At 51.0% G+C, this 17,193-nt stretch overlaps 1 protein-coding gene across 2 annotated transcripts; it reads left to right on the forward strand.

Annotated features, from left to right (window-relative positions):
- The first annotated feature begins 33 nt into the window (after window positions 1-33).
- On the forward strand, window positions 34-16,359 carry msto1 (misato mitochondrial distribution and morphology regulator 1). 2 transcript variants are annotated; one of them, XM_058408490.1, is made up of 14 exons: window positions 34-357; window positions 4,900-5,029; window positions 5,390-5,459; window positions 5,557-5,632; window positions 5,851-5,917; window positions 9,060-9,213; window positions 10,571-10,691; window positions 10,801-10,935; window positions 11,347-11,499; window positions 11,719-11,850; window positions 11,920-12,104; window positions 13,803-13,907; window positions 13,992-14,101; window positions 14,413-16,359. In XM_058408490.1, exons 1-14 carry the CDS (start codon window positions 274-276, stop codon window positions 14,682-14,684), a joined length of 1,794 nt encoding a protein of 597 aa, XP_058264473.1. In that variant the 5' UTR covers window positions 34-273; the 3' UTR covers window positions 14,685-16,359. The 2 variants fall into 2 exon arrangements, with proteins under 2 accessions (XP_058264473.1, XP_058264474.1); XM_058408491.1 differs by having other exon boundaries at window positions 35-357; window positions 10,577-10,691.
- The last annotated feature ends 834 nt before the right edge of the window (window positions 16,360-17,193 follow it).

A 17,193-nucleotide genomic window follows, 5' to 3' on the forward strand; every position in this document is an offset into this window, starting at 1 on the left:
ACTGACTAGTATGCGTCATACGTACAGTGACGTAAGCACGTCAAACCCGGTAGTGAGTGAGTGTGTGTGTTTTCCCCTCAGCATGCTGCATCATGTGGAGTTCGTGTTTCCTGATTAGACTGTGGAGTGTGTGTTTACGGGTACAGTGCAGCGTTAGTGTGAGTGTGTGTGAGTTAGTTATATAGTTAGTGTGAGTGTGTGTGAGTTAGTTATATAGTTAGTGTGAGTGTGTGTGAGTTAGTTATATAGTTAGTGTGAGTGTGTGAGTGCAGGATGACCGGTGTGTGTAGAGAAGTGCTGACTCTACAGATCGGACATTACTCCAACTTTGTGGGGACTCACTGGTGGAACCTGCAGGTACACACTCCTCTGTCTCTCTCTCTCTCTCTCTCTCTCTATCTCTCTCTATTCCATTATTTTATCAGCTGCAGGTATTCTTCTAAATTAATAATGGTCATCTATTTTTCTAAACATGTTTATAATGACGTGATGCAGAGTCACTGCGTCACACTGCCTCTCTGTGCGTCACACTGCCTCTCTGTGCGTCACACTGCCTCTCTGTGCGTCACACTGCCTCTCTGTGCGTCACACTGCCTCTCTGTGCGTCACACTGCCTCTCTGTGCGTCACACTGCCTCTCTGTGCGTCACACTGCCTCTCTCTCTGTGTCACACTGCCTCTCTCTCTGTGTCACACTGCCTCTCTCTCTGTGTCACACTGCCTCTCTCTGTCACACTGCCTCTCTCTCTGTGTCACACTGCCTCTCTCTGTCACACTGCCTCTCTGTGCGTCACACTGCCTCTCTGTGCGTCACACTGCCTCTCTGTGCGTCACACTGCCTCTCTGTGCGTCACACTGCCCCTCTTTGCGTCACACTGCCCCTCTTTGCGTCACACTGCCCCTCACTGCGTCACACTGCCCCTCTGTGCGTCACACTGCCTCTCTCTCTGTCACACTGCCTCTCTCTCTGTGTCACACTGCCTCTCTGTGCGTCACACTGCCTCTCTGTGCGTCACACTGCCCCTCTGTGCGTCACACTGCCCCTCTGTGCGTCACACTGCCCCTCTGTGCGTCACACTGCCCCTCTGTGCGTCACACTGCCCCTCTGTGCGTCACACTGCCCCTCTGTGCGTCACACTGCCCCTCTCTGCGTCACACTGCCCCTCTCTGCGTCACACTGCCCCTCTGTGCGTCACACTGCCCCTCACTGTGTCACACTGCCCCTCACTGCGTCACACTGCCCCTCTGTGCGTCACACTGCCTCTCTCTCTGTCACACTGCCTCTCTCTGTCACACTGCCTCTCTCTCTGTGTCACACTGCCTCTCTCTGTCACACTGCCTCTCTCTCTGTCACACTGCCTCTCTCTGTCACACTGCCCCTCACTGCGTCGCACTGCCCCTCACTGCGTCGCACTGCCCCTCACTGCGTCGCACTGCCCCTCACTGCGTCGCACTGCCCCTCACTGCGTCGCACTGCCCCTCACTGCCGCACTGCCCCTCACTGCCGCACTGCCCCTCACTGCGTCGCACTGCCCCTCACTGCGTCGCACTGCCCCTCACTGCATCTCACTGCGTCACACTGCCCCTCACTGTCACACTGCCTCTCTCTGTCACACTGCTTCTCTCTGTCACACTGCCCTTCACTGTGTCACACTGCCCCTCTCTCTGTGTCACACTGCCCCTCACTGCGTCACACTGCCCCTCTCTCTGTGTCACACTGCCCCTCACTGCGTCACACTGCCCCTCTCTCTGTGTCACACTGTCCCTCACTGTGTCACACTGCCCCTCACTGCCCCTCACTGCGTCACACTGCCCCTCACTGCGTCACACTGCCGCTCACTGTCACACTGCCCTTCACTGTCACACTGCCCCTCACTGTCACACTGCCTCTCTCTGTCACACTGCCCTTCACTGTGTCACACTGCCCTTCACTGTGTCACACTGCCCTTCACTGTGTCACACTGCCCTTCACTGTGTCACACTGCCCCTCACTGCGTCACACTGCCCCTCTCTCTGTGTCACACTGCCCCTCACTGCGTCACACTGCCCCTCACTGCGTCACACTGCCCCTCTCTCTGTGTCACACTGCCCCTCACTGCGTCACACTGCCCCTCTCTCTGTGTCACACTGCCCTTCACTGTGTCACACTGCCCTTCACTGTGTCACACTGCCCCTCTCTCTGTGTCACACTGCCCCTCACTGCGTCACACTGCCCCTCACTGCGTCACACTGCCCCTCTCTGTGTCACACTGCCCCTCACTGTGTCACACTGCCCCTCACTGCGTCACACTGCCCCTCACTGCGTCACACTGCCCCTCACTGCGTCACACTGCCCCTCGCTGCATCACACTGCCTCTCTCTGTCACACTGCCCCTCACTGCGTCACACTGCCCCTCACTGCGTCACACTGCCCCTCACTGCGTCACACTGCCCCTCACTGCGTCACACTGCCCCTCACTGCGTCACACTGCCCCTCACTGCGTCACACTGCCCCTCACTGCGTCGCACTGCCCCTCACTGCGTCGCACTGCCCCTCACTGCCGCACTGCCCCTCACTGCCGCACTGCCCCTCACTGCGTCACACTGCCCCTCACTGTCGCACTGCCGCTCACTGTGTCACACTGCCCTTCACTGTGTCACACTGCCGCTCACTGTCACACTGCCCTTCACTGTGTCACACTGCCCCTCACTGTCACACTGCCTCTCTCTGTCACACTGCCTCTCTCTGTCACACTGCCTCTCTCTGTCACACTGCCCTTCACTGTGTCACACTGCCCTTCACTGTGTCACACTGCCCTTCACTGTGTCACACTGCCCTTCACTGTGTCACACTGCCCTTCACTGTGTCACACTGCCCCTCTCTCTGTGTCACACTGCCCCTCACTGCGTCACACTGCCCCTCTCTCTGTGTCACACTGCCCCTCACTGCGTCACACTGCCCCTCTCTCTGTGTCACACTGCCCCTCACTGCGTCACACTGCCCCTCTCTCTGTGTCTCACTGTCCCTCACTGCCCCTCACTGCCCCTCACTGCGTCACACTGCCCCTCACTGCGTCACACTGCCCCTCACTGCGTCACACTGCCCCTCACTGCGTCACACTGCCCTTCACTGCGTCACACTGCCCCTCACTGTCACACTGCCTCTCTCTGTCACACTGCCTCTCTGTCACACTGCCCTTCACTGTGTCACACTGCCCTTCACTGTGTCACACTGCCCTTCACTGTGTCACACTGCCCCTCTCTCTGTGTCACACTGCCCCTCTCTCTGTGTCACACTGCCCCTCACTGAGTCACACTGCCGCTCACTGTCACACTGCCCTTCACTGTGTCACACTGCCCTTCACTGTGTCACACTGCCTCTCTCTGTCACACTGCCTCTCTCTGTCACACTGCCTCTCTCTGTCACACTGCCTCTCTCTGTCACACTGCCCCTCACTGTGTCACACTGCCCCTCTCTCTGTCACACTGCCTCTCTCTGTCACACTGCCCCTCACTGCGTCACACTGCCCCTCACTGTGTCACACTGCCCCTCACTGTGTCACACTGCCTCTCTCTGTCACACTGCCCCTCTCTCTGTCACACTGCCTCTCTCCGTCACACTGCCTCTCTCTCTGCGTCGCACTGCCCCTCACTGCGTCGCACTGCCCCTCACTGTGTCGCACTGCCCCTCTCTGCGTCACACTGCCCCTCACTGCGTCACACTGCCCCTCTCTGCGTCACACTGCCCCTCTCTGCGTCACACTGCCCCTCTCTGCGTCACACTGCCCCTCGCTGCGTCACACTGCCCCTCGCTGCGTCACACTGCCCCTCGCTGCGTCACACTGCCCCTCGCTGCGTCACACTGCCCCTCGCTGCGTCACACTGCCCCTCGCTGCGTCACACTGCCCCTCGCTGCGTCACACTGCCCCTCGCTGCGTCACACTGCCCCTCTCTCTGCGTCACACTGCCCCTCTCTCTGCGTCACACTGCCCCTCACTGCGTCACACTGCCCCTCACTGCGTCACACTGCCCCTCACTGCGTCACACTGCCCCTCACTGCGTCACACTGCCCCTCACTGCGTCACACTGCCCCTCTCTGCGTCACACTGCCCCTCTCTGCGTCACACTGCCCCTCTCTGCGTCACACTGCCCCTCTCTCTGTGTCACACTGCCCCTCACTGCGTCACACTGCCCCTCTCTCTGTGTCACACTGTCCCTCACTGTGTCACACTGCCTCTCTCTGTCACACTGCCTCTCTCTGTCACACTGCCCCTCTCTATGTCACACTGCCCCTCACTGCGTCACACTGCCCCTCACTGCGTCACACTGCCCCTCACTGCGTCACACTGCCCCTCACTGCGTCACACTGCCCCTCTCTCTGTGTCACACTGTCCCTCACTGTGTCACACTGCCTCTCTCTGTCACACTGCCCCTCACTGCGTCACACTGCCCCTCACTGTGTCACACTGCCCCTCACTGCGTCACACTGCCCCTCTCTCTGTGTCACACTGCCCTTCACTGTGTCACACTGCCCCTCTCTCTGTGTCACACTGCCCCTCACTGCGTCACACTGCCCCTCTCTCTGTGTCACACTGCCCCTCACTGCGTCACACTGCCTCTCTCTGTCACACTGCCCCTCACTGCGTCACACTGCCCCTCACTGCGTCACACTGCCCCTCACTGCGTCACACTGCCCCTCACTGCGTCACACTGCCCCTCACTGCCGCTCACTGCCCCTCACTGCCGCTCACTGCGTCACACTGCCCCTCACTGCCACACAGCATCACACTGCCTCTCTCTGCGTTTCACTGCCTCTCTTTGTCTCTCTCTGCATCACTCTGAGTCACACTGCCTCTGTCTGCATCACACTGCATCTCTCTCTCCTTGTGTCTCACTGTCTCATCCCGTCTCTCTCTCTCAGGATGCGTCTCTGTGTTATGACACTGACGTCCTGCCGGATGAGCTGCAGAGTGATGTGCTGTTCAGAGAAGGTCTCACACTGGGTGGACAGGTCACCTACACACCCCGCCTCATTGCCCTGGACCTGAAAGGTATACACTTACACACACATGCCTGTTTGTCTACTTGTCTGTTTTCTGCTCTGTCTCTCTTTCAGTCTGTCTTATATAAAAGAAATAACACTTTCATATCCAGCAGTTATTTTACAGTCAGGTCTATAAATCTTCAGACTCTGACAGAGTTATTGTTATTTTTTGTGTATCGTAGCTGAAATTACGCAGTATAAACTACACCTGTCTCACCTCACTGACAACAGTGTGACAGTGTAGAGAGAGTGTGTGTCTGTGTGTGTCTGTTTGTGTGTGTGTGTTGGAAGTTGTGTTAACAAATTATGTTAAGTTGGGTATAACTAATTGTTATGTGTAATTCTTATGTGTTGTGTTCCTGTGCAGGAAGTCTACAGACTCTGAAACAGGAAGGCTGTCTGTACACTACAGAGCAAGAGAGTAACACCTTCACATGGTCTGTCTGTATCTCACTGCCTGTGTTATACTCACTACAGTGTGTGAAATGATTACTCCAGTGACCCTGAGAGTGTGTGTGTGTGTGTGTGTTACAGGCAGGGTGATATTGTCACTCATGCAGAAGCTCCTGCAGCTAGAAACTCATTCCTGCAGGACCTTGACAGGCTGGATGTGAGTGTCTCTCTCTCTCTCTCACACACACACACACACACACACACTACTGATATGCTATACATTTGCTGTTAATATATCAGAAACCCCAAGAGATTCTCCAGACAGAGAGGAAGACAGTTACAGTTGGTCAGACAGATAGATATATTGATCTATAGATGTAGTCTGAAATTATTTGTCTTATATATATATATTTTGTGTGTGTGTTTGTGTTACAGGCAGGCGAGTTGCTAGCAGAGCCAGACTTTAACAATCCACCTACTCTTGCCAAACACTCCTCCCCAGGTGAGTTTTGTGTACCTGCGTGTGTCTGGATGTGTGGGTCCGTATGTGTGTGTGTTTGTGGGTGTAGATGTCAGTAGAAGCTTGGTGACATTACTGTTGTACACGTAGTGTAGACCTAGATGAATGACTGAATGACGCAGATGGACAGATGCCCAGTGATCCACACCTATGGACTGAAAGATAAACAGACATGCAGGGAACAAACAGATGGACAGACAGACAGACAGACATGCACTCTGACTAACTGGCAGACAGGCATGTGGACAGACAGATGAACTGACACATAGATGGACGGCTCAAATTAGATCCTTGTAGACGGATGGATGGACACGCTGAGGGACGGACGGACACACTGGGAGAGGGATGGACTCACTGAGAGGAGGGTGGACATGCCGAGAGAGAGGGTGGACTCGCCGAGAGAGAGGGTGGACTCGCCGAGAGAGAGGGTGGACTCGCCGAGAGAGGGTGGACATGCCGAGAGAGAGGGTGGACATGCCGAGAGAGAGGGTGGACATGCCGAGAGAGAGGGTGGACATGCCGAGAGAGAGGGTGGACATGCCGAGAGAGAGGGTGGACATGCCGAGAGAGAGGGTGGACATGCCGAGAGAGAGGGTGGACATGCCGAGAGAGAGGGTGGACTCGCCGAGAGAGAGGGTGGACTCGCCGAGAGAGAGGGTGGACTCGCCGAGAGAGAGGGTGGACATGCCGAGAGAGAGGGTGGACATGCTGAGAGAGGGTGGACATGCCGAGAGAGAGGGTGGATTCACTGAGAGAGAGTGGACATGCTGAGAGAGGGTGGACATGCCGAGAGAGAGGGTGGACTCGCCGAGAGAGAGGGTGGACATGCTGAGAGAGAGGGTGGACATGCCGAGAGAGAGGGTGGATTCACTGAGAGAGAGTGGACATGCCGAGAGAGAGGGTGGACATGCCGAGAGAGAGGGTGGACATGCCGAGAGAGAGGGTGGACATGCCGAGAGAGAGGGTGGACTCGCCGAGAGAGAGGGTGGACTCGCCGAGAGAGAGGGTGGACATGCCGAGAGAGAGGGTGGACATGCTGAGAGAGGGTGAACATGCCGAGAGAGAGGGTGGACATGCCGAGAGAGAGGGTGGACATGCCGAGAGAGAGGGTGGACATGCCGAGAGAGAGGGTGGATTCGCCGAGAGAGAGGGTGGACATGCTGAGAGAGGGTGAACATGCCGAGGGAGAGGGTGGATTCGCCGAGAGAGAGGGTAGACATGCCGAGAGAGAGGGTGGACATGCCGAGAGAGAGGGTGGACATGCTGAGAGAGGGTGGACATGCCGAGAGAGAGGGTGGACATGCCGAGAGAGAGGGTGGACTCGCCGAGAGAGAGGGTGGACTCACCGAGAGAGAGGGTGGACTCGCTGAGAGAGGGTGGACATGCCGAGAGAGAGGGTGGACATGCCGAGAGAGAGGGTGGACTCGCCGAGAGAGAGGGTGGATTCGCCGAGAGAGAGGGTGGACATGCCGAGAGAGAGGGTGGACTCGCTGAGAGAGGGTGGACATGCCGAGAGAGAGGGTGGACTCGCTGAGAGAGGGGGGACATGCTGAGAGAGGGTGGACATGCCGAGAGAGAGGGTGGATATGCCGAGAGAGAGGGTGGATTCGCCGAGAGAGAGGGTGGACATGCTGAGAGAGGGTGGACATGCCGAGAGAGAGGGTGGATTCACTGAGAGAGAGGGTGGACATGCTGAGAGAGGGTGGACTCGCCGAGAGAGAGGGTGGACTCGCCGAGAGAGAGGGTGGACTCGCCGAGAGAGAGGGTGGACATGCCGAGAGAGAGGGTGGACTCGCCGAGAGAGAGGGTGGACTCACCGAGATAGAGGGTGGACATGCTGAGAGAGGGTGGACTCACCGAGAGAGAGGGTGGACTCGCCGAGAGAGAGGGTGGACTCGCCGAGAGAGAGGGTGGACATGCCGAGAGAGGGTGGACTCGCCGAGAGAGAGGGTGGATTCGCCGAGAGAGAGGGTGGACATGCCGATCGAGATGGTGGACTCGCCGAGATAGAGGGTGGACATGCTGAAAGAGGGTGGACATGCTGAGAGAGGGTGGACTCACCGAGAGAGAGGGTGGATTCGCCGAGAGAGAGGGTGGACATGCCGAGACAGGGTGGACTCACCGAGAGAGAGGGTGAACATGCCGAGAGAGAGGGTGGACTCGCTGAGAGAGGGTGGACATGCCGAGAGAGGGTGGACTCGCTGAGAGAGAGGGTGGACATGCTGAGAGAGGGTGAAAATGCCGAGAGAGAGGGTGGACTCGCCGAGAGAGAGGGTGGACATGCCGAGAGAGGGTGGACATGCCGAGAGAGAGGGTGGACTCGCCGAGATAGAGGGTGGACATGCTGAGAGAGGGTGGACATGCTGAGAGAGGGTGGACATGCTGAGAGAGGGTGGACATGCCGAGAGAGAGGGTGGATTCACTGAGAGAGAGGGTGGACATGCCGAGAGAGAGGGTGGACATGCCGAGAGAGAGGGTGGACATGCCGAGAGAGAGGGTGGACTCGCCGAGAGAGAGGGTGGACATGCTGAGAGAGGGTGGACATGCCGAGAGAGAGGGTGGATTCGCCGAGAGAGAGGGTGGACATGCTGAGAGAGGGTGGACATGCCGAGAGAGAGGGTGGACTCGCCGAGAGAGAGGGTGGACTCGCCGAGAGAGAGGGTGGACTCGCCGAGAGAGAGGGTGGACTCGCCGAGAGAGAGGGTGGACTCGCCGAGAGAGAGGGTGGACTCGCCGAGAGAGAGGGTGGACTCGCCGAGAGAGAGGGTGGACATGCTGAGAGAGAGGGTGGACATGCTGAGAGAGAGGGTGGACATGCTGAGAGAGGGTGGACTCACCAAGAGAGAGGGTGGACATGCTGACAGATAAACAAACATCAGACAAATAGACATGCAGGTAGACTAATAGACAAACAGACAGAAATAGATACAAACAGACATCTGTCTGTAAATGAACTTACAAATGAAGACAGACAGTTCAATACACAAATTCAGGTAGACAAGTGGATATAGACCATGTTTTGAATTCCATGTTTTGAATGTTTTGAATTCTGACAATGTGTATGTGATTAACACTGTAACACACACACACACTGTTAAAAGTTGTCTCTCACTGACTGAAACAGGAATGACGGTTGCCATGGAAACAGTGAACAGCAGGTTGGAGCAAATGCAGCGACCCTATAGGCTGGAGAACAGTGTAAAGGTGTGGTCAGACTTCCTGAGGCTCCACCTCCATCCTCGTACCATATCCATCATTAATCAGTTCAATCATGATGGGTGAGCAGAGCAGAACACACACACACACACACACAGACTCAGACTGTGTATATATATATACGCTATATTGCCAAAAGTATTTGTTCACCCATCCAAATAATCAGAATCAGGTGTTCCAATCACTTCCATGGCCACAGGTGTATAAAATCAAGCACCTAGGCATGCAGACTGTTTTTACAAACATTTGTGAAAGAATGGGTCGCTCTCAGGAGCTCAGTGAATTCCAGCGTGGAACTGTGATAGGATGCCACCTGTGCAACAAATCCAGTCGTGAAATTTCCTCGCTCCTAAATATTCCACAGTCAACTGTCAGCTGTATTATAAGAACGTGGAAGTGTTTGGGAACGACAGCAACTCAGCCACGAAGTGGTAGGCCACGTAAACTGACGGAGCGGGGTCAGCGGATGCTGAGGCTCATAGTGCGAAGAGGTCGCCAACTTTCTGCAGAGTCAATCGCTACAGACCTCCAAACTTCATGTGGCCTTCAGATTAGCTCAAGAAAAGTGTGTAGAGAGCTTCATAGAATGGGTTTCCATGGCCGAGCAGCTGCATCCAAGCCATACATCACCAAGTGCAATGCAAAGCGTCGGATGCAGTGGTGTAAAGCACGCCGCCACTGGACTCTAGAGCAGTGGAGACGCGTTCTCTGGAGTGACGAATCGCGCTTCTCCATCTGGCAATCTGATGGACGAGTCTGGGTTTGGCAGTTGCCAGGAGAACGGTACTTGTCTGACTGCATTGTGCCAAGTGTAAAGTTTGGTGGAGGGGGGATTATGGTGTGGGGTTGTTTTTCAGGAGCTGGGCTTGGCCCCTTAGTTCCAGTGAAAAGAACTCTGAATGCTTCAGCATACCAAGACATTTTGGACAATTCCATGCTCCCAACTTTGTGGGAACAGTTTGGAGCTGGCCCCTTCCTCTTCCAACATGACTGTGCACCAGTGACCAAAGCAAGGTCCATAAAGACATGGATGACAGAGTCTGGTGTGGATGAACTTGACTGGCCTGGACAGAGTCCTGACCTCAACCCGATAGAACACCTTTGGGATGAATTAGAGCGGAGACTGAGAGCCAGGCCTTCTCGTCCAACATCAGTGTGTGACCTCACAAATGCGCTTCTGGAAGAATGGTCAAAAATTCCCATAAACACATTCCTAAACCTTGTGGACAGCCTTCCCAGAAGAGTTGAAGTTGTTATAGCTGCAAAGGGTGGACCGACGTCATATTGAACCCTATGGATTAGGACGGGATGTCACTTAAGTTCATATGCGAGTCAAGGCAAGTGAGCGAATACTTTTGGCAATATAGTGTGTATGTATATATATATATATATATGTATATATGTATGTGTGTGTGTGAGACACAGTGAGGCTGCACGGTTGGAGGCGTTTGGTCAGGGGGAGGCGCTATTACAGGGCTCTGTATTGGAGGAGCTGGAGGATAAACTCCATTTTTTCATAGAGGAGTGTGACTACCTGCAGGTACAGTCTTTCAGTCAACACACACACACACACACATTTGGGTGGAGATAAGGTAAACATGACAGAAATCCCCGATTCCCTGTTGCCATGACAACTGTGTCTCTATCAGGGGTTCCAGGTGGTGTGTGATATGGCAGATGGTTTCTCAGGTTTAGGATCAAAGGTTACAGAGCTGCTGCAGGACTCCTACAGTGGGCGTGGCATCCTGACATGGGGCATGGCTCCTGTCAGTCACCCTGACTCAGTAAGTCATTTGGTCTTGTTGATGATCTGTCTGAATAACTGAACATCTCTCACACTCCCTCCCTCTGTCCCCTGCCCTTCTCTTTCTCTCTTGCCACCACTTTCTCTCTCGAGACCCCCCCTTCTCTCTCTCTCTCTCTCTCTCGCCCCCACTTTCTCGGTCTCTCACCCCCCCCTCTCTCTTTCTCTCTCCCTCTCTCTCTCTCTCTCTCTCTCTCTCTCAACAACCACATATGTCTCTCTCCCCCCACCTTCTCTCTTTCACCCCCACTTTCTCTCTCTCTTGCCCCCTTCCTTTTCTCTCCCTTCCTCTCTCCCTCCCCCCCCCCTCTCTCCCTCCCTCTCTCTCTCCCTCTCTCTCTCCCTGACAGCTGACAGTGTATCTATCTGTCTGTTATTCTTTCCTGGACAGAGTCCGATTAAGGATGTGTATCACATGATGAACTGGGCTCTGGGAATGGTGCACATGGCCAATCACAGTTCTATGTTCTGCCCTTTGACCCTGAGGGGAGGGATGGGGAGATGTCCAGCTCCACCCACCACTTTTCCTCTCCTCAGTTATGATGTAAGTTCAGTGAAGTTTGTCTTTGGTAATTCTCTCTGTCTGTCTGTCTGTCTGTCTGTCTGTCTGTCATTCGGTCGGTCTGTCTGTCTGTCTGTTTATAAATCAATCCATGTGTCTGTCTGTCTGTCTGTTTATAAATCAGTCCATGTGTCTGTCTGTACCTAATATTAATAATGCCCTGTCTGTCCCTCTCTGTCTCACTGTCCTGATTGTCTCTAGCCATCTCTGTGGTATCACAGCAGCGCTGTTTTAGCTCTGGCTCTAGACACAGTGACTGTCCCCTACAGGCTGAGGCAGAACAGCGCCCCCATGTGGCAGCTGGCAGACGCACTCACTGTCTCGGGCAGGAAGGTGAGTTAGTAAAACATCACCTGTGTATTACGTACCTGAGCATCAGATAATCTCTCTGTTTGTTCTCAGGTTGTGTGTGCATATGGATCTGTTCCATTTCCCATGATGCAAGGCAGCTGTCTTCCTGACGCACTGAACGCCTGCAGTGACATGTTACCATGGAAACCTCTATCAGGATGCCCCGAGCAGGCCGACGGGCGATGCTTTGCCCAATCGGTGATACTTCGGGGGCTGGAGGGGCGGAGCCGAGTGAGGTACGAGGTGTTCTGCATCACTGAGTCGGTGAAATTGTCACTATAGGGTTCAACAGCACAGCTTATCCACAATTCATTGCAGTAATCAGACAGACTTTTAGTGTGAGAAGGTCATTCTGCTTCTTTAATGACATGAGGTAGTGCATGGTCATACTTTATAAGTCTGTCTCGAACTAAATGGTTAAGGCATTTGCAAAAACTTAAAATAAATGTAGCCTCTAAATAACTACTAGCCTCTAACAACAACATTTTCAGTCAAAACCTGATCCTTTACCTCGAGTACCGTATCCAGATGTGCATCATCATCTGGGTGAAACTAAGCGTGTCTATACGAGAGCAGCTGGAAAAGCTCATCAGTCTGGATGATTAGAACTAGTTTCTACAAGGAAGTGTTGGGATCATCTGCATCCTACAGTCTGGACCTCATTGTTCTTGTCTGTAGGTATGGCCTGTGGATGTGGCCTGTGGGTGTGGTCTGTGGGCGGGGCATGTTGGGATCATCTGCTCCTAAAGTCTGGACCTCATTGGTGTTGTCTGTAGGTGTGGCCTGTGAGTGTGGCCTGTAGGTATGGCCTGTGGGTGTGGTCTGTAGGCGGGGCATGTTGGGATCATCTGCTCCTACAGTCTGGACCACATTGGTCTTATCTGTAGGTATGGCCTGTGGGTGTGGTCTGTAGGCGGGGCATGTTGGGATCATCTGCTCCTACAGTCTGGACCACATGGGGCTTGTCTGTGGTGAATCTGCAGTAAATTAAACAGTGTCAGAAACTTCCTCCACATGGGTCATGATCAGGTTGGTAGTGGACGTTACACTTGCAGGGCTGGTCAGTCTGAATATCTGTGTACATCATAAACTACATTATTGTCTGCCAGTAAAATAATTCAGTGCCATTTTTACCTACTGCAAAGGTCAATAAATGTCTCTGAAGGTTAGGTGAGGTTTGTTGTCATGTTGCTGTGATCCTTGTTACTGTGGAACTGTGTGTGTGTGTGTGTGTGTGTGTGTGTGTGTTTAAATGCTCCAACTGAGACTTGCATGTGGTCATGAATAAGCAGGATCCAGTGCTTTCTACAGTGTCTTATGTTTAAAATTCTAATGCATAAACTTGATAATGTTGCTGCTTTTAAATAAAACATACAGTTATTATTAAAAGTAAAAGATTAGTTCATGTATAATCCCAGTGTGTTTTAGACTGAGCCAAAACCAATAGCAGACTCTGACTTTTCCCAGCAGTCAGACATCTTTAGGTCTATAGATCTTACACTTATTTACTGAAGTGCAGTACTGTCCTGAGTGCACTGTAATAAAGTTATACTCTGTACAGTGATGTTATATAAAAGACTGTGTAAAATTTACAGAAATGAAATGCAGTACAGATGCACTATTAGTCTGCATTAGGAATAGAATATTTGAGAAATTTTAGGAATGGCCACTAGATGGCGACATGAACAATAATAAGCAGTGCTGCTGTCTGACACACCACACAGTCCAATCTCCGGTCAAGTCTAATCTCCAGTCCAGTCCAATCACTGGACCTTTTACTCCATCATCCCACACGGTCACACACTGCTGAACTGGGCTCGAGAGCCAGTCATGGAAAACAACAAGGGTTTCTACTAATAATAATAATATTAATATTATTGAATGTAGATGTGGTGGAGTTCTTGTGGTGGTTATAATGCCCTTTTATCTTGCAGTTCTCTGGTTCCTGGAACAGAACCTCCCTCCATTCTACACTGTGCTCAGTCAGGAGAGGAAGTACTGAACACATACCTCAGAACACATTACCCTTCTACACCACTGTACGTAACACACACACACACCGTAGATAATGCATTATGGCTGTAAATATGACGTGTGTGTGATTTTTTTTTTTTTTCCCACAGAGCAGCACAGTTGCTCTACTCCCCTAGTAAACTGACCCCGCCCTTTCCTGAGATCTTTAGTCCAAAACTGGAATGTCAGGGTTTAATACGGAACGAACCATCTACTACTGGTATGTGTTAATAACACTGCTGTACACGTCACTGCTCTGTAGAGTGCTGCATTGTTGTGTTTTGTGGCACTGAAACATCTTTAATCTCTGTGTGTGTTACGTCATTATTTCTAAGTGCAAAGTATTTTGTTGACGTATTTGTAACATACTCTACAACATTAGGACTTTTCTTACACTTACTTTCATATTTACACTCTGAGTGAGGTGGTTTTGTTTGCTAAGCACCAGTTGTCAACAATTATGCTAATTTTCTTTAGTAGTAATTAAGCTGAATAGTGGTGTTGACTGAAGTTTATTTTCCTCTTCTACAGCGGCTCCCCAGGCGGTTTTGTCTCTTCCTGTGCTGACAAGTCTGCATTCCAGTTCATCCATGTCTCAGTTCTTAGCCGAGCTTCAAAAGTCCTGCAGCGCCGTTGATTTACGTCGAGTTTCTCCAAGTTTCCTTTCTCACGGCGACCAAGCTGAAATGGCAGAGAGCTTCGAGCAGCTGCGGACACTGGCTCACTGTTACCATGACGACAGTGGTGGCGTGGTGCGCTCTTCCTCTGAAGACGATGATGATGATGATGATGATGATGATTAGCTCTGTGTAAACAATCCGAGAGCAAATTCAGAATCCAGATCAGTTGATGGAGATGGAAGGACTTTTGGCCAGTGGAAGGAGTTGATGGTGAGATGGATTAGCTGCTGAAGAAAGAGGCATCTGTGCTCAGAATCGCTCCATATTCAGCGTATAGGGGACAGAACTGTAGCATGCAAACCCTATATGGGACTGAAATGGATTTAAGAGGCTGAAATAAAGGATCTAGTGTTGGTCAAGAGTAAAATATCTGACACAGAGAAGCCCACTACTGCAGTCCAGAAGTGTGTAACCGAGCTCAGTGTTATTTAAAGACCAGCATGCTGCTTTGAATATTAACTGACCTTATTAAAAAAAGTATAATACACAAAATGTTTTGATAGTGCTTTATATTAACATAAAGAGGTTGTGAGTGCTATTAAAACTTTTCTTAATAAACAATCTTGTGGTTAAATTAACTCTAAGACAAATAAGTTTGTTTTAAGTTGAAATGAGTGCAAATGGAACCAGAATTAAAGGGATCAATATTTGTGTTGGGTTTTTTTTATTAAACTCCGCTTGGGTGTATTTTCATTTTGATGAAGTTTGTGTTTAATGTTGTGTGTAAACAGAGTGGTGTTGTGTGTAAACAGATTAGTGTTGTGTGTAAACAGATTAATGTTGTGTGTAAACAGAGTGGTGTTGTGTGTAAACAAATTGGTGTTGTGTGTAAACAGAGTGGTGGTGTGTGTTTCGTATCACTGCTGAGGTAATGCGCTCCCCTCTAATGTGATTGGTCAAACGCTTTGTGGTGGGATTTTTTTTTTCTTTAGATGGAAAATTCTAGAAACTCCCATGAGGTGGAGTAACCTGGATCAGTTATTATTCACATTTCCACTTCAAAATGCATGGTTAATGTACGTTTCTCTCATTTAATGACCTATATCTTATTAAAGGTTGCATTAACGTGAGCCAGCTGATCTGGTCATGTTAGCTAGCTAGTGTAGCTAGTGTAACCGTAGCTAGTGTTAGCTAGCTAGTGTTTCCGAGCATTATTCCTGGGTTCGCCTAAACACTTAGGAACTAAGAAATGAAATAACATAACTTCTAGGTTCCAACACAACCTTTATTTCTGTGCTGCACAAAAAATTTCTGTGCTGTTCATCTGCAGAAAAGCCGGCTCTCACCTTCAGAGGATTTGCAGAATTGTCATGAATTTCTCCGTAAAAGAAATTCTTGAAACTCTATATAAAACACAGAAGAATTCATGTCTCTAGACTTGTGACAGGAAGTAGCAGCAGTTTCACACATGCACAGAACAAAATCTGAGTTTCCACACAGTACAAATCATGTTTCTGGTATGGATCGAAGAGTGACAAGCCCATTGTAATGGCTAATGTTAGCAGTCAGGTTAGCTCCAACCCACCTGAGGTCTTGTCATATTAGCTCAATTTTAAGTAACATTAGCAGTGATAGTTATTTGTGAACAGAATGTTCAGCTTAGCTTGTATGTTAGTTAACTAAATACTGTTTATGAACATTTATTCAGTTACAGGTGATGGTAGCATGAATTGTGATGACACTGACAGTGATGTGATATAATTAAACGTAATATTATTACCTCCATCATCCAGTATCAGCAAATCATTTGACTGATGTGATAAATATCAGGTGAATAAAGATGTTTTTTGTTCTTGTGTGTGTGTGTGTGTGTGTGTGTGTGTGTCTGGAGCTCTCCTGCTCAACACTGAGTATTAGCAACCATGATAATATTCACCTAATGGATATTTACATTTACATTTCTGGCATTGAAGTCTCTATCAGTGAATACATTAACACTGGTTTAGTAGGACACAGACTCAACACTGATTGTTTTTTTTAAATGTACGTACAACAATACATAGAAGAATCAGGGAAAAATAAGAGACAATTCAGGTGTTTCAGGAAGAGGTAGCTTGAAGACAGTCAGTGACCCGGCTGTACGGTCATCTAGGGGCAGTTCATTCCACCACCTTGGTGCCAGAACAGAGAAGAGTCTAGACTTATACCTACCTCTTACCCTGAGAGATACCCTGTGGGTCCAGTCGAGCAGTGCTAGTGGATCTGGGGGAGCGAGGTGCAGTGTGTGGAGTAATAAGAGCTTTGAGGACACATGGAGCTGGTCCATTCCTGGCTTTGTAGGCAAGTGTCAGTGTTGTGGATTTTGGAAACCAGTGGAGGAGCAGCAGTGGGGTGGTGTCAGGTTGAAAACCTCAGAGGTAGACCTGCCAGTAGAGAATTGCAGTAGTCGAGTCTCGAAATGACCAGAGACTGAACTAGCACCTGAGTGGCCTGTGTGGATAGAAATGGCTGAAGCCATCTGATGTTGTACAGAAGAAATCAACATGAGCGTGTGACATTAGCTACATGGGAAGAAAAGGAGAGTTGATTGACCATGGTTACCCAAAGGTTGTGAGCAGTGGCTGAAGGGGAGATCAGAGAGTTGTTCAGGAATATCACAAGACCCTGACCTGGGGATGAATCACCTGGGATC

The sequence above is a fragment of the Hemibagrus wyckioides genome, linkage group LG14 (assembly GCF_019097595.1).
Source record: "Hemibagrus wyckioides isolate EC202008001 linkage group LG14, SWU_Hwy_1.0, whole genome shotgun sequence".
Taxonomy (NCBI): Eukaryota; Metazoa; Chordata; class Actinopteri; order Siluriformes; family Bagridae; genus Hemibagrus; species Hemibagrus wyckioides.

What these genes read in the sequence shown, in the direction of transcription:
- msto1 (XM_058408490.1), top strand. Translation starts at nt 274, where the DNA reads ATGACCGGTGTGTGTAGAGAAGTGCTGACTCTACAGATCGGACATTAC. An exon ending in CTCACTGGTGGAACCTGCAG is followed by an intron (nt 358 to 4,899) that starts GTACACACTCCT and finishes TCTCTCTCTCAG; the next exon opens with GATGCGTCTCTGTGTTATGA. An exon ending in AGGACCTTGACAGGCTGGAT is followed by an intron (nt 5,633 to 5,850) that starts GTGAGTGTCTCT and finishes TTTGTGTTACAG; the next exon opens with GCAGGCGAGTTGCTAGCAGA.